This window comes from Frieseomelitta varia, unplaced genomic scaffold (assembly GCF_011392965.1).
Source record: "Frieseomelitta varia isolate USP_RPSP 00005682 unplaced genomic scaffold, Fvar_1.2 scaffold_870, whole genome shotgun sequence".
Taxonomy (NCBI): domain Eukaryota; kingdom Metazoa; phylum Arthropoda; class Insecta; order Hymenoptera; family Apidae; genus Frieseomelitta; species Frieseomelitta varia.
The window spans coordinates 159,376-178,990 of NW_025110668.1; the positions used below are offsets into that span (position 1 = coordinate 159,376).

General features: G+C 29.7%; 5 protein-coding genes across 11 annotated transcripts in view; 3 read left to right on the forward strand and 2 right to left on the reverse strand.

The window, feature by feature from the left end:
* Window positions 1-314: 314 nt before the first annotated feature.
* Window positions 315-3,347, reverse strand: LOC122536770 (putative gustatory receptor 28a). Its single transcript, XM_043669435.1, has 4 exons — window positions 2,164-3,347; window positions 2,022-2,090; window positions 1,865-1,954; window positions 315-1,782 (listed from the first exon to the last, which is right to left on the reverse strand). Exons 1-4 carry the CDS (start codon window positions 3,142-3,144, stop codon window positions 1,687-1,689), a joined length of 1,236 nt encoding a protein of 411 aa, XP_043525370.1. The 5' UTR covers window positions 3,145-3,347; the 3' UTR covers window positions 315-1,686.
* A 655-nt stretch (window positions 3,348-4,002) lies between these two features.
* LOC122536769 (PC4 and SFRS1-interacting protein) lies at window positions 4,003-9,220 on the reverse strand. The gene is made up of 13 exons (XM_043669434.1): window positions 8,937-9,220; window positions 8,452-8,522; window positions 8,217-8,374; window positions 8,004-8,149; window positions 7,531-7,735; window positions 7,381-7,473; window positions 6,963-7,311; window positions 6,718-6,892; window positions 6,550-6,603; window positions 6,401-6,466; window positions 5,485-5,617; window positions 5,157-5,274; window positions 4,003-4,802 (listed from the first exon to the last, which is right to left on the reverse strand). The coding sequence occupies exons 1-13, from the start codon at window positions 9,015-9,017 to the stop codon at window positions 4,772-4,774; spliced, it is 1,680 nt and encodes a 559-aa protein (XP_043525369.1). The 5' UTR covers window positions 9,018-9,220; the 3' UTR covers window positions 4,003-4,771.
* A 401-nt stretch (window positions 9,221-9,621) lies between these two features.
* LOC122536761 (bone morphogenetic protein receptor type-2) lies at window positions 9,622-14,202 on the forward strand. Of its 4 annotated transcripts, none has more exons than XM_043669408.1 (11): window positions 9,622-9,828; window positions 10,338-10,631; window positions 10,715-10,817; window positions 10,898-11,095; window positions 11,171-11,407; window positions 11,557-11,712; window positions 11,781-11,963; window positions 12,031-12,200; window positions 12,278-12,674; window positions 12,765-12,986; window positions 13,065-14,202. In XM_043669408.1, exons 2-11 carry the CDS (start codon window positions 10,452-10,454, stop codon window positions 14,087-14,089), a joined length of 2,871 nt encoding a protein of 956 aa, XP_043525343.1. In that variant the 5' UTR covers window positions 9,622-9,828; window positions 10,338-10,451; the 3' UTR covers window positions 14,090-14,202. The 4 variants fall into 4 exon arrangements, with proteins under 4 accessions (XP_043525343.1, XP_043525346.1, XP_043525345.1 ...); XM_043669411.1 differs by having other exon boundaries at window positions 12,768-12,986; XM_043669410.1 differs by having other exon boundaries at window positions 10,718-10,817.
* A 1,044-nt stretch (window positions 14,203-15,246) lies between these two features.
* LOC122536774 (elongation factor G, mitochondrial) lies at window positions 15,247-18,516 on the forward strand. Of its 2 annotated transcripts, none has more exons than XM_043669440.1 (9): window positions 15,247-15,476; window positions 15,557-15,715; window positions 15,803-16,301; window positions 16,398-16,659; window positions 16,731-16,902; window positions 16,973-17,263; window positions 17,343-17,546; window positions 17,619-17,937; window positions 18,009-18,516. In XM_043669440.1, exons 1-9 carry the CDS (start codon window positions 15,405-15,407, stop codon window positions 18,269-18,271), a joined length of 2,241 nt encoding a protein of 746 aa, XP_043525375.1. In that variant the 5' UTR covers window positions 15,247-15,404; the 3' UTR covers window positions 18,272-18,516. The 2 variants fall into 2 exon arrangements, with proteins under 2 accessions (XP_043525375.1, XP_043525374.1); XM_043669439.1 differs by having other exon boundaries at window positions 15,248-15,476; window positions 17,619-17,930; window positions 18,002-18,516.
* Window positions 18,517-18,657: 141 nt separating this feature from the next.
* Window positions 18,658-19,615, forward strand: part of LOC122536772 (leucine-rich repeat and calponin homology domain-containing protein-like) — a 37,567-nt gene continuing 36,609 nt past the window's right edge. For all 3 annotated transcript variants that reach the window (XM_043669437.1, XM_043669436.1, XM_043669438.1), the window contains exon 1: window positions 18,658-19,130. In XM_043669437.1, coding sequence (XP_043525372.1) covers window positions 18,944-19,130 — 187 coding nt within the window. In that variant the 5' untranslated portion in view covers window positions 18,658-18,943. The remainder of the gene's footprint in view (window positions 19,131-19,615) is intronic.

A 19,615-nucleotide genomic window follows, 5' to 3' on the forward strand; every position in this document is an offset into this window, starting at 1 on the left:
TTTTTTTCCCTTTTCTTTTTTTTTTTTTTTTTTTTCTTGTTCTCCGTCGATTTTCGACCGACACAGACTGACGGAAACCAGCCGATTAATAAGAGATTTAAAAGAGAATATTCAATATGATATTTTTCAAACGAAACGTTGTCGAATTATTATACGTTGAAGTAAGAATCTTCGAGGTTTGCTCGAGAGGTTTACTGGCTGATAAGTTCGTCGATACACGAAGAACGATCAAATATATCGTATCTTCGTAGATTGTGAGAAAATTAAGCACTGTTAGATTAACGACGAAGAGAGGCAAGGGGCATTAATAGGCCTTTTCCTGTACAACATATATTGAAACATCTCCATCGTTATACGTATACATATAGCAAAGTAAGGAAACGAAGCAGTCGTTCGTATTGATGTTACGTGTGTTTGTATATAATTAAGAAAGAAAATCATTCGCAGATCTGTACACGCTCGCAATGGGGGAGAAATTATCAATCTAAAGTGCGAGTTGTTCCGATACGGAAACATAAATAGACTGCGGATTCTTGTACATTTCCAAATTTTCTTGAACATAATTAAAGAATTGGAATTTAAATATGAAATTGTTTCTTCTTTGGATATTTTATATAATTATATAATTTTTGCATATTGTGTGCATTGTGTGTAGTTTTGCATCTTCAAGTTCTCCGTAAATGCAAAAAAATCCGCGGTCTAGTCATAAGGTAATGGACTACAATCGTCATTATAAGTATTAAATGGTTGTGATTAATTAAAGGAAATGAACAATGTGTGAAATACTTCCCCAGTAAGAGAACAGTGATTGTTCCCACGATCACGAGAATTTCAACCATTTTGTAAGTCTTACGCGAAATAAAATCTTATCTTAAAAGATCGTATGGAAAATGAACAAAACAGTGAATGCACGTGACACGGTATTCCGCTATATTTCTCAATTGATATATATGTATTGATATATATATATATATATATATATTTTTTTTTTGAGCCATGAACACATTTGCTGCAACTTTTTACAAAGATATTCCAAGATGGAATATGCGTTGCATCGCGTATTATTTAGAAGATCTAGTTTCCTATCTGGCATACAACGGAATACCGTTGATGATAAAAATCAAGATATTGATACCGAAGTTGAAAGTGTAGGAATTTACTGTAGATACTAAAGTAGCGTTGAAGTACATTTTGTTACGAAGAGCAATAAGTTCAGAATGTAAGTGCGGAGTCCTTTATCCTCGATATCGTATTGAACATTGTTCAATTTTCATCATGAATAAAAGCGCGCGTAAACTTTCTTAAATATTGATTATAGTTCGTGTAATACACATTTTTGACGCAAGTGTGTATATATATACGCGAGGAGACTCATTGCGAGCAACAATGTATATAATCAGCTGCAATCATATAATTCGCTGCCATGCATGCAATCGATGTATTTTAGTCCTCTTTGACGGAATTGCTGATAAGTTCTGATTAAAGAAGAAAAACAAAACAAATACATTATTGATTATCCATAAAATTCATATTTCACGACTTATCTTCGTTTGCATGTTCACGCAATGCTTTTACACTTCAATCAACTATAGATATAGGAAGAGAACTTTTACAGAAATTTCCTAAATATTTTCCTAAGTTTTCGAAGACGAAATATAGTATTCAATCCTCGAAACGATTTTGTTCTCACAGTGATTGTGTGCAATTGCAAGGACAAGTATTTGATTTTCCCACTTGAAATTGAAGTAAAATTACCATATACGTAATCACCGTACTAAGAATCTAATAACGAAAAGCAAATAAACACTATGACTATTTACTGCATGCCATCAGAAATTAAATTAACCAACCATTTTTTGCTCACCGATTTAAAAAACATATTGTCTAAAGTGAAGTATCCGTTCGCTGTAAACTTTATTTTCCGATGTAACAACTGAAGTGAAAATTGTTCAAGCTAAAAGACGTTGGAACGTTAGACAATGAAAACATTAGAACGATTATATTGTTTAATTATCATTTACCTCTTCTTTTATTTGTCGATCTATCGTATACTTTAATAATGTATGTACGAGATTCCCAGTTTTCTGGATCTGCAAAAAAATCCACTAATTGCGGGTTATCTAAAATAATTATTTTCAAGGAAAATAATGTTCAAACTCCTACCTCGTTTGTAGCTTTGGTAATCTTGAAAGTTAATAAACCAAGAGGATACAATATACAAATTATCCAAAGCAGAGAATTTATCAAAATCAAAAAATTCGCTGCTACATTCTGAACCGCGATCAGTTCGAAAAGGTAATAAACGTTGTACAACAATACGTAGAACGTAAAAGGAAGTGCAACGAGGGTGGGCAAAGAATATATTCGTGAAATTTCATTGGAAATGTCATAAAGCTGATCGTGAATGTCTCGAATTTGAACAACAAGATGAATCTTCGAAGAACTAATAAACATGTGTCGAGCCTGATCAAACGCGGTATTATTGAACTTAGCTCGACCAAGGTCTTGTATAGCGCAATTTACATTTACAGAAATTGCATTCGTTAAAGTAACCAAGGAGAAATATTGAATAAAAAAGAATCCCATAAAAGTTATGGGTAAGATATCAGCGATGATTGAAATAAAATTGCTAAAACATATAATTTCAGTAATCAGAAGAGCAACAAACAAACCCAAGAGTAGTAAATAGATAAAGAATAGAACGTAAAAAATGTGTTTCCAATTGAGTGGTTTTTGCAATCGACATAATGCACCCTCAAGACAAATTATATAATTTCCGACCTTTACGAAAGCTGCCTCGTTTATACAATAAAATACTAAGATCCAGGAAATTACGAAAGAACCCATCAACACTTGAGAAATTTCGAATATTTGTGTTATAATTGTTTTGAAAGCATAATCTATGTCGTTTAAGATTGGTATTGTGATGAAATTCGACGCGATTATTAGAAAACTCCAAATCAAATTGTAAAATACTCCAAGTTTAGACCCGGTAAAAAATACGAGTACGTTTCCCGAGCACTTTTTCTTCGGAACTGTTGGAGTTTTTAAAGAAAACGTCGCAAGACCGATGAATTTAAAAAAGAGTAAGAATAACAAAATCACTCGACTCCTACCTCGAGACCAATGTAATTTGCTTGACATCCTTCTACGTTCGAAAAATATGAACTTGAGATACTCTGAGGAATATATATTTATATATATATATATATATATATATATATATATTTGCACTTATTTTTAAATGAACATGGAATTCGTGAACAATGCACTTTCTTTTTTGTTTTCTTGTATATGCAAATATCACTTTATTTTTAATTTACTGGTTCCGTGTTTCAACATTTTCAACATTGATTTACGAAAAATAATTGTTGCATTTCTAATAATACAAAACGTAAGTGCAACAATTTTACGACGACCGTCTGTTTTATAGTTCTGCGTGACAAAAACAACATTAAATATTAAATCGCATTACAAGTACATGCAGTTATTTTGCATGCAATAAACTCGATACGCTGTTTATTGCTAGTACTGCATACACGATCGATATTAATTCTATAGAATTAGAATTTTATTCTAACACTTATAAATATAAAGATTACTTTGATAGAAATTATATGAAAAATTTATAAATGCTCTAGAAGAGCCATAAAAATCTACAATAAGTTTTTTATTCAAAATATTTGCTTCTTGACATTTAAAAGAAACATTTCTTTCGTAACTATAATGTTTATATTACATATTATATTTATAATATGTAACGTACTTATCCATTTTTTTTAAAGAATATGTAATACATCTTAACTTACTTCTTAAAAAGAAAGATATTAACTAATTAAAAATATAAGGTAAAACTTGGAACAGAAAATATTTCTTCATTGTTTTCGTTTTCAATACACTTTAAAGGCATTTTTTTGAATTAATATAAAAGGAAAATAAAATGCACACAAAGAAGTAAATAAATAGGTGTGGGAACGGATTTCTTATCAATTGAAAAAAGAATACGTCAATTTGTTTTTATTAACAATATCACTTTTACAACATCCTTTTTTCGACAAATGTTTACAAAAGTACATTATGTTATTAGGATAGCTACTATGTTTAATTTAAATATAATATCCTCACAAAGAAACAACGAATGAGGTTAAACTATTATTGTGCATTGAATCATAAACGATACTGAATATAAATAAATTGTCTATTTTTTTATCTTTAGTTCTTATAAAAATGTAATTTATAATTTACAATCGTAACTTTGTAACCATTAGTTCAGAGAATTTTTGCTCTGAAAAATTTTACTCAAAATGAATATTTCCCCACATCAAATTACTTACAATTTGTAACTTTTCCTTCAGAAATTCAAAAATTACTATTTTTCTAATTTGTACAATCCGATAATGGTAACAGCTTTATAAACATATCTTGAATTGTTAGAAAATGTTTAATTCATATACAACAATATTTCATATAAAAAAGTGATACGTATTTTCTCATTTTTATTCAAATGATTGTTCAAATTATGCCTTTAAAGTGCCATGAAAACGCAATTGAAAATATGAAGTTTTATTCCTAATAAGTATTATTAAAATTCTAGTTTGAAACCAATAAATCATACAATTAATTATAAATCTCTACGACATATTATATCTCTGAATTTTGCATATAGGGGAGTATTACAGTTTCCAACTTTTCCTTCTTTTATATACACATTGGTATCTGGTGTTACTTAAGTAGACAAGTTTAATGTAACGTGAAGACACTCATATAATCTTTAGAAATATTTTCTTCTTTTTTGGTATTGCCTGACGACACAAAAGGAATTTTAATTATTAAAGAAATGTGTTATCAGATAGAGTAAATAATTATGACATCTATCCTAAATCTTAAGTATGCTATAATTAATCAATTTTTTTAACAGAGTAAAAACTGTTTATCTATGGGCTTTCTGATTTATAGATATTGCGAGGAAAAGGAGACACGATAACAAAAAAATATAGTGTTAAAATTTATCCAAAAGTGATATTCAAGTGCGAAATAACTAATTCTTTTTTAACTTTAAGACACTCGCGTAGTATAATCTACTACATTAGTACAAAAAAAAAAAAAAAATTAATTATGATCTTCATATTGTCAAATACAAAAAGTTATTATATTACTTGGCCTCTGATTCTTTTGGAGTTTCATTCCATGTAGGCACTTCCGATTTAACTGCAACATTTGTATCTGGATGACTACCACTTTCATCTGCAGGTGACTCTTCTGATACAACTGCATCTACAAGTTTTATTTCTATATATGAATATTCTTTTATGAAACAATTATATTTTCTACACTTGTTTAAGACACTGATTACCATACTACTGCATAATTATATCAATAAAATCTTTACATATAAAATATCTAATTAATAATCAAATTTCAATAATCAAAACCAACCAAAAGCAACAATCACATGTTAGACAATATAAAATTTTATATATGTACCTGGACAAGCGGGATCAGACATTAAAGAAAATACTTTTTCTTCAGGCATATCTTTTGTTAACTCTTTAAAATGGACTACTTGATCCGAAAACGATTGCCAAAATGATTGCCCTTCAGGTATAGTAAACATAGCCTATATGTTTGAAAGATAAAATAAGACATAATTATAAACAAATAAAACAAGTAATCACACATTAAATGTTTTATGCATGTACCAATCAGGTATAATACAGAGTATTACCATCGGGCAGGTGATGATTCTACGTACGAAAATAAATCGAAAAAAAAGAATAACATTTTTTGGTTTGAAGTTTCGTTTACGAGAAAATCGAGTTTAAATATGTGTAGGTAATACGTTTATTATTAGTTACATTACATTAAGTGAATTGTTGAAAGTGTCGAGTTTGCTGACATGTACATAACCTCTTCTTATCAGTGAATCATGGACTGATGCCACATCATTTCATCGCTTTACTTGATCAAAAGCATTATTTTTTCCTTTAGCTGTGAAAGATTCTCACTAGTTTCAGTATACACTATTTCTTTAACAAGCTCCTAACGCTTTCACCATGTCAACGTATTCACGATTGCTGTAGCAAGACATTGTTACAAAACGACTGATACAAACAGACTAACAATAAGAGTAGCTGGTAGCCATATGACCAAAGACAGAATATAAACATTACAGAAGACAACGAATGTGAAGATATAAACGAAAATGATCATACTACATACGAGCATGTAACAACATTCAAACTCGATTTTCTCGTAAACAAAGCTTCAAATCAAAAAATGTTATTCATTTTTTTCGACTTATTTTCGCATGTAGAATCATCACCTGCCCGATGGTACCACTCATCCGGTAACACTCTGTATATCATATACATATCTTAAATGTGTGATTAAACATAATTACCTTAAACTTGTTGTATATATGTTCAGATTTTTGTCTAATTTGTTCTGCCTTTTGTTTGAAAATAGCCTATAAATAAATTTCGAGAAAAAATGTAAAAAATATTATACTAGAAATTGTAATTTATTTTTAAAAAATAAAAAAAAGATTACCTCCTCTTCATCGTTTAATTTCCAATCGGCTAAATTACCAATATATCGACGCAACTGAAAATCAGTATTTAATCAGTAATTAACGCTAGGTTAATAAGAAGTAATTAAAAAAGTAATTAATGAACGGTTCATTAATTAATACTAGAGCGATAAGAAATATTTGTTTACCCTTTTAACGGTTCCCACAATATGAGGATGTTTTTTCAACATTAAAGGATCAATTGAAAGTGATAACATATCATCCATTGCTTGTAAACACTTATCGGGATACGCTCGATCTAATCCGAGATTAGATTTAATTTGAGCGTCCAACTGTAAAAGTTGTGCTTCTATACGAAGCCATCTGGAATTTAATATCCATATTAAAAATTTAAAAACTTTATTAAATTAATATTACTTTTTACTTTTACTACCTTAGTTTATTCGTTTTACGATGAAGTGCCCCGTCCTTTGCTAATAATCGTTTTTCTTCGTCTGGAACATGTACATTAAAATCCAAATAATCTTTTACTTGTTCTGGTAAAATTTCACCGCTTTCCAATTGTGCTTTCAATTTCATGGCATTTCTAGCAGTAGACCAATCCCATTGTTTTTGAGCTTTTTCACTTTCAAAAGATTTTGGTTTATCCATGTCCAATTTGATTCCTACATATTCACCAGCAAATGTCAAAGCCAAAAGAAGTCGTCCCGGGGTGTCTGATGATGTGGTACCAGAAACTACAGTACCTTCCAATATGGGTGCTTCATCTAAATTATTTTTTTCTGTATGTGAAATATATGATATTTAAATTTAGATAATTCAATATTAACTACATATTGTTGTATACTTACTTTCCATAGTAACTCTTTTTTTATGCATTACACTAGGTGTTACTTGATCAGTGGAATCTTCAATTTTAGCTTTAGAACGACCTCTTCCATGTTCTATAATGTATAAAACTTATTAATAAAAATTAGAAAATACTAGGTATTGATACGTACCACTTTTATCTGTTGTATTATCTGTCTCTTCTGAACTTGAAAAATCAGCAAACCGTTTGGGTTTAATTTTCCTACCACTGCGACTTACAACTTCTTTTGGTGATTCTTCTCCTTGAGAATCCAATGCTTCTTGTCTTACTGAATCACTTGTAGATGCAGATAACGACTTCGCTTTCCCACGTCTCTTTTTTACCTCAGGTCTATCCTAATGTTCCAGAATTTTTTTAATATGACATGATACAATATAGTAAACTTTATTCTTAGAATAAAAATTTTGTATAAATGTAAGGAACAATCGCACAAAATATTCAACCTTGATAAATATTTGTCGGCAATTCCTAAGTTACTATTGGAGTACTCAATTCAATAATTGTTTTCTTATACAATATTGCAATATAAGAGTAAAACATCCTAACTATTGTATGCAAGGTTAAATGTACATATAATTAAAGATAAATTTTAAAATATATTACTGCAGCAGAAAAAGTCTTCCTTTTCATAGGTTTCTTTTTCTCCTCCTGGTCAATAACAAGGCCTGTTTCTGTATCACTGTCTGCAGCACTGACTGTTGGTAAATTTGTATCACCTTCTTTAGCTGCTTCATCACCAATTCCAGCTTCTTTAATTATGTGGAAATTATAAATAAAAATATTTTACACAGTTAAATTGTATATAATAATATTTACCTTTAAGATCATCAAGATTTGATGCTTTATTTCTGTCATTTTTAAGTTCTTGCTCTAATTGTATTAAACCTTCGTGAAAAAACTTCCTTCTGAGTGGTTTGCCAAATTTTGCTTTATTTTCTACATAAGTATATAATTCTTCCACTTTGCACACAGCTCTAAAATAAAATATTTAAAATATTATTGCCATCTGTAGCTTTTAGTGATATTACAATGTTTCAGATATTTAACTTACGTTTCCCCTGTGCCATAGAAATAAACGCTATACTTTGAATTTTTTGAAGTGGGATCAATAACTCTTTCAACCTGAAAAGGAAAGAATGATGCAATCTTGTGATATGTTTTTTAGTGCAAATTGACTATGACATAAACTTATCAATGTATTTCAATCAAAACTATATATGAGTAAATCATTTTTTCCTTGTTAAAAGTAAAAAAAAGTAAAAAAAAAAATATTTTGAAATTAAAACAGAAATTATAATTTTAACAATATACGATAATCTGTTAAATTAAGAATGTTTTGACTATCGTATATAATTATGTCAATATAATTTGAGAATAATGCATTGATAATGCAATATCCAGCCTTAATGTACAATATACAAAAGACAATAAGACTAAGATTGAAAATGTTACTGCCGCTAGTATTCATGATGTAAATCCTTCGTATTTTCAATAAAATTACAAATAAATAATTCTGAAATATACAGCTAAACTTACTTTTGCTGGCCACGGTGGATAACCTCGAACTTTTGCGAAAACCTTGTCACCCGCAAAAAATTTCTTGTGAAGCTTCACCATATTGATGATAAGCTTTTTCAAGTTGAAAAGCAAACACCAAATCCTGTATTTATTTCTGTTAAACACGACGTACAATAAAGACTGGTTAATTTGAACAAAGAAACATTGAACAAAACATCACGAAAGCCACCATTTGCACGATGTAATATAGAAAACACGCAGAATAAGACGCTGCGCGCCAATTCATGAGTCTTTAGTTACGAATACTCACGAACTCTAAATAATGTAGTTTGAGAACTCCTTCTAGTAAAGTTGAATCGTTCATTGGTTGTCTTCGACTATATCGATAGTACAATTATTTTCTTTTTAAAAACTTTAATCGCTTTGTTAAATTACTTAACATACGAAACAAAGTAATTTATTCTGTGCACAAAAAAAATTTTAAATGCATTTTCCTCTTCATTTTTTGTAAAATTTTGTATATTTATTGATTATTGAATAGTTAAATAAAAATATATTTAAGTCACATTGAACATCAACAATTAAAGGAAAACTAAAAATTACAAAGATTTTATAAATTAATTCTTATATAGATTTTACATAATATGCAATATCAATGCAAATGATATTGCCTTTGGAGTAATACAGATCTCTTTTAGGTTGTCTTTGCGAACACATGAATGAATTACAATTTAATGGATACGGGTTGTCTGTCAAATGTATTAATGTTGATTCGACATTTATTGTAAAGAAGAAAAAAAAAAAAGAATTTAAGTGATACTAAGTGGATATGTGCAATGTTTTTATTGGTACCAAATATATTTTTCCGAAATTCTCAACTAAAAGACTTAAAAAATCTACTCCATAAAATGTAAGTAAAATTCTTTTAATTTGCTTGCGATGCCTCGTACGAGAGTTTTCTTTTTGATTTTGTAATTCTTCATTTTTTTATAACATGTATTGCGATTCTTTTTATATACATCTACATACATGCACAGCATATGCAACTGTGTGAAAATTTCAATCTCTTTCATGTAATTGTACAGCACTATTTTTTCGCGATCATTTCTTTTTTATGCTTCCTTACCGCTGATCATTTTTACGTAAAAATCTAATTCATGGATAATTTCTAGCATTTATTAATATTTACAGTACTAATAAAATTCTCTTCCTACAAAATAGAAATTTGTAATACATTAATATTCTGCATACTGAATCTATTTTCTTCCATTTATTAGCATTTGAATCAATTATATGTTTTTAAAATATTCAAGCAGTTTGTTTAATAAATGAAGTGGTTCTTTTTTACCAAAATATCTGCTAGTTTAAAATCTCATGGTATTACTATGGTGTTACATGATATAAATATATAACAAACAGATGAATTCATTATGCACATGGCAGCAATACATGATGTTATAATCAAAGATGCTAGTTCTTGAGAAGCAACGCTTCCTCTGAAGTGTTCAAGTTCAAGAGGCCTGCTGAGGCACAATGAAAGCCATTGTATCAATCACATTGATCGTGCTACTATATGGGATAAACTCAGTACCCATCAGTGCCATTAAAATATGTGCCAGCAGAGGAAAGGATAATAAAAATTTTACCTTAAAACAAAATATAACTAGTGTACCTGAAGATTTACTCAATGACAGTAATATAATTCATACTGCAGTAAGTCCTAATTATATTGTATATTTATATAAATAATTTAGTTAATAAATAAATTAAACTAAAATAATTAAATTTTTTTATAAAAGGATAATAATATTAAATTTGAAAACTGTATTAATTTTTGCCATGCTTTATGGCAAGAAGAAAAGACTGCAAATGGAACAAAAATTACCATTTTATCCCAAGGTATATATGTATTCTTTTTTTTTTTTATTTAATAAATTATAATGTATAATTATTATATCTTTTTGTGTTTGATAATCTAGGTTGTTGGAAACAGTCTGGTGAACAAAAATGTGAAACAACAGAATGCATTGCCCTTCAACGTTCTACTAAAGCATTGAACAATACAAAATTTTGTTGCTGTCATGGAGATTATTGCAATCTTAATATCAACAGTACTAACATCTTATATTCTGAGAATAATGCACATAGTTCTATTTCTGCAGAAGATAATAAACCAGGTAAATCTCAGCTATATAAGAAATTTCTGTATCAATTTATAATTTCATTATAATATATTTTGTGCAATCTTGCAGCAAATGAGTATTTGGAACAATCAGATTCTGGAAAATGGATTGTTATAATAACAAGCGTTCTACTCTGTGTATTATTAGCAATATATATTGTAGCTTTAATGGTATATCGTATATATCACACCAATATGTTAGCAAGATTAGGAAAACCACTTTCCTATACTGATCAGTTTATGGATAGTACGGCACTAAGAACTGGTACTTATACAGTTGATCATTTGAAACTTACAACAATCGTAGGTATGTTTATTAATTAAAAAATTAAAGTATAATGTAGAAATAAATATTAATATAAAAATATATAATAATAAAAATATAATATAGAAATAAATAATAATATAACGCATAAATAATATGTTATGTAATTATAATACAATATGTAATTACAGGACAAGGACGCTATGGATCTGTATGGCAAGGCAGTATGGGAGATCAAGATGTTGCTGTAAAAATATTCCCCTCCCATTATCGTAACTATTTCCAAAACGAACGAGATACTTATTGTCTTCCCTTTATGGAACACCCATCTCTTCTAACTTATTACGGTTAATATTCTCCTTGGTTTTTAAATAATATTCTATTATTTATTTAAATATTCGTGATTCTTACCTAGGTGTTGATGAAAGAATCAGTATGGAAGGTAGTGTTGAGTATCTTTTAGTACTTAGTTTTGCACCAGGTGGTACTTTAACAGATTTTTTGAGAACTCATACAATCGATTGGACCACATTTTGTAAAATGGGTCTTTCTATGGTAAAAGGACTTGCTTACTTACACACTGACGTACACAAAGGAGGTAAGTAACAACGACAAAAATATTTTAAGACATAGTGAAGATTATTCTAAACTCAATGAAATTACAGATAAATCTAAACCATGCATTGCACACAGAGACATTAATTCAAGAAATATATTAATCAAAGCTGATGGTACTTGTTGTATATGCGATTTAGGATTAGCAGTTCAAATTTCTGGTTCTAAATACTACTCAAACGGAGAAGCCCAACATGCTGAAATAAAATCAATCAACGATGTAAGTTAATAATTTAAGTATAAAGAATATAAAATAATTCAGATAATTTATAATTATATCCTTAAACCTTATATTAGGTCGGTACTTTGAGATATATGGCGCCAGAAATATTGGAAGGCGCTGTAAATTTACGAGATTGTGAAAGCTCTTTAAAACAAATAGATGTTTATGCAATGGGCTTAGTCTTATGGGAATTAGTTTCGAGATGCACAGATATTTATGTACTAGGATCAGAAGTACCTCCTTATAGACAACCATATGAGAAAGAAATTGGTCTTCATCCAACATTTGAACAAATGCAAGTTCTAGTTTCCCGCAATAAAGCAAGACCTTTATTAGAAGGTAATTTAGTAGACAGGCCCGGAGTACGTTTAATTAAAGAAACAATGGAAGATTGTTGGGATGCAGATGCAGAAGCTCGATTGACTGCTTTATGTATAGAAGAACGCCTTTCAGAATTACAATCTCATCGAGGTAAATTTTGTTACGTAATATATATTAAAAAAATAAAATAAAATATATGCTAAAGTAAAATTAAAAAAGAAATAATTTACAAACTTATAGTAACAATGCATTTCACTGATGGAAGTCCAATGGTAAACTCTCATTGTACTCTAGTGCCTTCAACTACAAACAGCCTTTATAACGAATCTTCGCATCACGACAATGTTCACATCACTCAATTTGCATCGCATACAATGCAAGATGGTTCAAGTAACGAAGGTGGTATTGTTGAAAATTTGGTAACATTATCACCTTCTGAAAGTATTGTCCACGAGCATAGTTGTAAGTATTTTATTACTATTACAGTATAAATTTAAAAATTTATTGAACCGATACACGTAATTGTTTGTTATATTTTAGTTAAAAATTCAAATGAAGTAGCAATATATAATCATACTCAAACACTTCAACCTTATCAAGGACGAAATCCTTGTATGGAAAGAAATTTAATGTTACAGTCAGATTCACTTGAAGATTTAGGGTGCAATGGTAATGTACTCGTTGATAAATCTATGAAACATACATGTAATGATCAGTACAGAATCGTATCAGAAGCGCAAGGACTTGTTTCTCATGATTATCTGAGTCAGCACACGACGCAATTAGCTCAATTAAGACCAGCTACACCTATACCATACGTCCAAAATGTTATTTCAGATGATGGTACATCATCGTATGGTAAAAGAAAACAGACAAATGTACATGAAATTTGTTCGCAAGATAGTCCCAGAAAAAAATTGTTCGGATGGTCAAATTTTAAAAAATTGCTTGTTAACAAAAAGATGTATCCATACAAATATCAAATAGATCGAGAGGATTCTAAATCTAATTTATTGTCGAAACAAAACGTACAGATCAAAACTGTAGAAACTAATGTAACAATATCTCCAGCAGGGAAATATGTAAATGGTATTATTACAAAAACGCCTACTTTTACTCCTGCGTTAGATAAAAATGATAAGAATGCTATACAAATTGGTAAACAGAAATTTGATCATGATAATACAAATGCTCGACCTTCTACCTTGCCTCTCGTAAATCTAAGAAATAAAAAAAGTGAGAATATAAGTAGGCAGGAAAGCATCGATAAATTCAACGAAGTTTTTAACGTGGGATCTAATGTAAATGTATTAAAAGATCCGCATATGAGAATAAAAACGCCCGGAGATTTACCACCTTCCGTAAGAAAAATACGCGGTCGTGGACAATCAACTGCTAGATTTTCTCTTTACGACGATCGTATGATGTGCAATATTTTAACCGAAGAAGACGACCGAAATGATAAAGCAATTTGGAATTCGGTACCATTTGGTATGGATCTTGGTGACAGCGATGACAAACATTCACCAACTAAATTTAATACTAAAAATGTTACTTGCTTTTAATCGAGTATAGTATTAAAGTATTTGTAAAGATTTTAGAAATAAGCATAAACAGGGCTGTATTATAACAGCTTCCATATGTGTATGTACAGAAAAATATACGTAAATAAGTCAGATTTTTTACTCTTAATGGAAATGCATTATGAAAATTAAAATATTTAAAAAAGAGGGAAAAACAAATAAAAAATATGTACTCAAATAATATTAAGGTATTAAAGGGGCTATTTAATAATTCTTATTAATTACTTAATCCTTACAAGTATATTTTATGCTTAAAGGATCATTTTGCAAAACAAATATTTATTCATGAATGTTATATCAGTGTTAACATTAATGTTTCGTATGTTCAAACTAGTGACAAAAAATTCATTAGAAATGTATTTTGATAAATATAGTAAGTGTACATTATAATCTCCATTGCCAGTTATCTTAAATATTTATAATTTTTGTGAAGTGTACACATTGGAAAATTGGAAATTAAGAAAATTGGTGTTGTTTATTTATAGAAGATATACAATAAGATAATTCTTCTTAAATAGAAATTTTTAAATTGTATTTAAATCTTATCTATATAATCATTAAAGTTGAATGACATATATGTCTCAGCATTAGGAAAGAGATTATAAATTCATACATTTTGGCGCACAACTTTTTTTCTCTGTAAACTTAAAAAAAAAAAAAAATGATTAATATATGTGCATCTTAGCACATACATAATTACATAAAATAAAAGCAATGTAAAAATTTGAATGAAAATTGCAGTTGCCTAAATGCAAAATTTTACTAAAATAATTACTTTCCATGAGCTCAATGTAAATATTTGTAGCATATAAACATTTTAATATATGAATTAAATAAGCTTTTTACGTTTCATTTTAATAAAATTACAATCATATGTTTACAATGTGCATTATTTATATTAAGATAAATCATATAATGACGATGTGAAGAAATAATAAAATATGTAATTCTATAAAAGATAATAAAAACAATTTTCCTTAGAATTATTTTTTAATTTTGCGTTATATACTTTCAGCCAAGGTGTTTAAACATAAAGTGCGTTTAAAAAAACCACTGACTTTTTAGGATGTCGGTATTTCAGAACACGGGCCACGAAATCCCATAAGATGCTTGGTCTATTCATATACCTCGTCTATGCTTATAGTGATTTCAATCGATAATAAAAACGTGGTTTGACTTCGTTCGATTATGGTTTGACTATGTTCGAATATGAAGCATTAAACTTTCCATCAAATACTAATTTTATCAAGTTCTAAATAGTTTTTATTTATTAACGTGTAGAAAATAATTAGTTACTATGTCTATTATGACAGCTCTAAGATACGACATCAATTTAAAATTATTATGTCATCGTTCTTACATTCTGAAGGTAAAGTCAAAATTTTAGGTTAGGAAACAATTACTAAAAATTGTTTGTACAATTAATTCTTTTTATTGTTCATCAAATAGAATGGCCTGCAATGTTTATCTTCATTTGCAAAATATGCAGAACATAAACCTTTGGAAAAAATTCGGAATATTGGTATATCAGCACACATTGATTCTGGAAAAACCACCTTGACTGAACGTATTCTGTTTTATACTGGAAGAATAGCTAAAATGCATGAGGTGAAAAACAAGTGATCTTAATTTTGATTTTTTATACAGTACAATAATTATATAAACAATTATGATTATATATAATGATTACAATAGGTGAGAGGTAAAGACAATGTTGGAGCAACAATGGACAGTATGGAATTAGAAAGACAAAGGGGAATTACAATTCAATCTGCTGCAACTTATACTTTATGGAAGGATCATAATATTAATATTATTGATACTCCTGGCCATGTTGATTTTACTGTGGAAGTAGAGCGTGCTTTACGTGTTTTAGACGGAGCTGTATTAGTATTATGTGCAGTAGGTGGTGTTCAATCACAAACCATAACTGTAGATCGTCAAATGAGAAGGTATAATGTACCTCGTTTAGCATTTATTAATAAATTGGATAGATTAGGTGCTAATTACAAAAGAACATTAGAACAATTAAGAGGAAAATTACATCTCAATGCTGCATTACTTCAGTTACCTATTGGTTTAGAAAGTAATAATACAGGAATAATAGATTTAATTCATCAAAAAGCTTTATACTTTGAAGGAAACTTTGGTGAAATTGTAAGAGAAGATGAAATTCCATCAAATATGAGAACAGGTATAATTTTCTAAATATAACATAATACATAATAATATCTTAATATAAGTAAGAACATTATTTGTTCTAACTAAACTACATATTTTACATCTATAGAGGTACAAGATAGAAGACAAGAATTAATTGAAAACTTGTGCAATATTGATGAAAAACTTGGAGAAATGTATTTAAATGAAACGCAAATACTTGAAAAAGATATAATGAATGCTATTAGAAGAAGTTGTATACAAAGGACTTTTGTACCAGTACTGGTTGGAACTGCTTTAAAAAATAGAGGTGTTCAACCATTATTAGATGCAGTTGTGAACTATTTACCAAATCCCGGAGAAGTGGAAAACTATGCATTTAAAGAGAATGAGTAAATTTCTTCATATTTTATTTCTTGCTTTTTAAAGTGTTTTCTTATGATAATTAATTTGCCACTTACAGGAAAGAAACTACTAAAATTCTATTAAATTCAGAGAGAAGTGAGAAACATCCTTTTATTGGATTAGCATTTAAATTAGAAGCTGGTAAGTTTGGCCAATTAACTTATTTCCGTTGTTACCAAGGAGTGTTACGTAAAGGGGATTCCTTATATAACACAAGAATGAAAAAGAAGGTTCGTTCATTTATTAAAGTATAATAGCGTTTAAGTTATGAAATTTTTGTGCAATTGTATCATTTTTCAGATTCGAATTCAAAGGCTAGTGAGACTTCATTCAAATCAAATGGAAGACGTAGCCGAAGTTTATGCCGGCGATATATTTGCTTTATTTGGAGTAGATTGCGCATCAGGTGATACATTCGTTAGCGATTCTGATCTACGATTGTCAATGGAATCTATTCATGTACCTGATCCTGTAATCTCTATGTCTATTAAACTAAAAAATACAAAAGATAGAGAGAATTTTGCAAAAGGCATTTCACGCTTTACCAAAGAGGATCCTACTTTAAAGCACTATTATGATGCAGACAACAAGGTAAATTGTTAAAAATTACAACGACATATACGCTTACAGCATAATACATCACAAACAAATTTATTATACTATGTTTTAGGAATCTTTAATTTCTGGAATGGGAGAATTACATTTAGAAATTTATTCTCAAAGGCTTGAACGTGAATACAACTGTCCCATTATACTTGGAAAACCAAAAGTTTCATTTCGTGAAACGATACGCGAGTCTTTCGAATTCGATTATCTTCATAAAAAGCAATCAGGAGGAGCTGGCCAATATGCTCGAGTAATTGGTGTAATAGAGGTAATGATTTTCTTTTTCTTTGAATTATATTGTTATATATAATTATATAGTTATGATGTAATATTCTTTTAGCCATTACCGCCAGAGAAAAATACCGAAATTATATTTTGTGATGAAACAATAGGAACAAATATTCCGAAACAATTTGTTCCTGGTGTAGAAAGAGGTTTTAGAACCATGTGTGAAAAGGGATTTCTCTCCGGTCATAAAGTAGCAGGTGTTAAATTTAGACTTATAGATGGTATGCATCATTGTGTGGATTCTTCGGAATATGCATTTTTCCTTGCTGGACAAGGCGCAATGAAAGAGTCGTATTGTAATGGATTGTGGCAAGTTTTAGAGCCAGTTATGTTAGTGTCAATAACCGTTCCTGTAGAATTTCAGGTAAAAAAGTATACCATTTTTACGGAACAACAAATTTTAATTTATATTAATCTAAATTGTTATTCTTAAAGGGGGTAGTTATGGCACAAATAAGTAGACGGAATGGTATCCTACTTAACACAGATAACAACGACGGATGGACCGCGTTGGAAGCAGAAATCCCATTAAACAATATGTTTGGATATATTGGAGAATTACGATCTACTACTCAAGGGAAAGGAGAATTTACCATGGAATATGCAAGATATACACCTTGTTTACCAGAAGTGGAAGAACAAATAATAAGAGAATATCAAATAGCGAATAATATAGTTCCGGAGGCGCAACAAAAAAAAAATTAGCGAATTCATATAAATAGTGAATAGATAATAGTTTTCATCGCGTTCAACGAATTATTTTTCCGAAATATTTTTCCGAAATATTTTGTTATATGCATATATAACAAACATTGACGTATAACGAAACGAAATGAATGTAAGATATCATAGGTATAGAATTACGTGTATTTAATTCAAATGTAACATTACATTTAAAGGATTTTCTAAAATTTTGAAATTAAAAACATTAAAAACATACGTACCTGATACATGGAACTTCAATTAATTTCCCAATGTTTCATTTTCTAGTTATTTTGCACGCTTTACGTTCACGTTTGTCATAATTTCACATGAATCAGATAATCACGTTACGATCAAATGCAAAGCGAGAACCAACTGTCAAATGTCAAACGGATTATCGAAGTTGAACGATCGATTATAATTACGATTTCTCGAACAAAGTCGAGTGTATGTTGTCTTTAAGATGGCGTCTAAACGAGGGCGCTCGCGTCGTTTGCATCCATGCGCTTTACCAAGCTGTGATCAGTAGCGCAGGAGCAAGTATCGGGAGAAGTTTGTGGGTGTTGAGAGTTTTTAGACCATCTCGCCTCGTCGTTCAAAAGACGAGTGGCTAGTACGCCAGGGAAGATATTCACTGTTGTGCTTTCCGCGTATACGTGCCCGAAAAAATGTAATATGGCGATGGTCGCGACGAACATGAGCGGCCACATACAAAAGCAGCTCACCAGAAGTCTCGAGCGAATCCTGGAGGAAGCACACTTGAGTGGCGAGCTCAAGCTTAGCGGTCGAAAACTTAAGGACTTTCCGAAAGTCGGGAAAACTGGTTCCAGCAAGTACAATCTTCAGGATACGGTCATTGCCGGTGAGTTCTCTCCAGCTAATTTTTACTCTCTATCATTGAGTTTTCGTCTTCTGTTCAAATTGACGTTTGAATATAAACTTGAGAAATAAAATGAATACTTTAGGCAAGGAATACTTCAGATATTTCTCAATTGTTTTTACTATGTACATAATGAACTATCCCGAAAAAGATTAATGTCTGTTTTCTAATTCCATCCTTTTCTTAGTTTTCTATTTTTACAATTTCCAACAACTGGAAAACAAAAGAGAAAACACAACCACATAGGTAGTTGTTACAAATTTTAAATTTTACTACAGTTATCCTCGGACACTTGTGTTTATGTGCACATTCATACATTTATGGAGCACCGAATTAACGTATAATATATACATCATTTAAATTACAGTTGGCTCTTTCATTGCACCACTTTACGTATCATTCTCCGTTCGTTATTTCCTAGATATCGAAACGATTTAATTTTCTTGTTACCACGGGGAAAGAAAATA

Bases quoted from the DNA above. Each gene is read 5' to 3' on its own strand.
- LOC122536770 (XM_043669435.1), bottom strand. From the start codon at position 3,144: ATGTCAAGCAAATTACATTGGTCTCGAGGTAGGAGTCGAGTGATTTTG. The intron at 2,091-2,163 runs GTAGGAGTTTGA...ATTTTTTTGCAG, and splicing joins TTACCAAAGCTACAAACGAG to ATCCAGAAAACTGGGAATCT. The intron at 1,783-1,864 runs GTGAGCAAAAAA...TTTCGTTATTAG, and splicing joins ACAATATGTTTTTTAAATCG to ATTCTTAGTACGGTGATTAC.
- LOC122536769 (XM_043669434.1), bottom strand. From the start codon at position 9,017: ATGGTGAAGCTTCACAAGAAATTTTTTGCGGGTGACAAGGTTTTCGCA. The intron at 7,312-7,380 runs GTAAGTATACAA...TTTCACATACAG, and splicing joins AAAAAGAGTTACTATGGAAA to AAAAAAATAATTTAGATGAA. The intron at 6,604-6,717 runs GTAAACAAATAT...ACTGATTTTCAG, and splicing joins TTGTGGGAACCGTTAAAAGG to TTGCGTCGATATATTGGTAA.
- LOC122536761 (XM_043669408.1), top strand. From the start codon at position 10,452: ATGAAAGCCATTGTATCAATCACATTGATCGTGCTACTATATGGGATA. The intron at 10,632-10,714 runs GTAAGTCCTAAT...ATTTTTTTATAA, and splicing joins GTAATATAATTCATACTGCA to AAGGATAATAATATTAAATT. The intron at 12,675-12,764 runs GTAAATTTTGTT...ACAAACTTATAG, and splicing joins AGAATTACAATCTCATCGAG to TAACAATGCATTTCACTGAT.
- LOC122536774 (XM_043669440.1), top strand. From the start codon at position 15,405: ATGTCTATTATGACAGCTCTAAGATACGACATCAATTTAAAATTATTA. The intron at 17,264-17,342 runs GTAAATTGTTAA...ACTATGTTTTAG, and splicing joins ATTATGATGCAGACAACAAG to GAATCTTTAATTTCTGGAAT. The intron at 17,547-17,618 runs GTAATGATTTTC...ATATTCTTTTAG, and splicing joins GAGTAATTGGTGTAATAGAG to CCATTACCGCCAGAGAAAAA.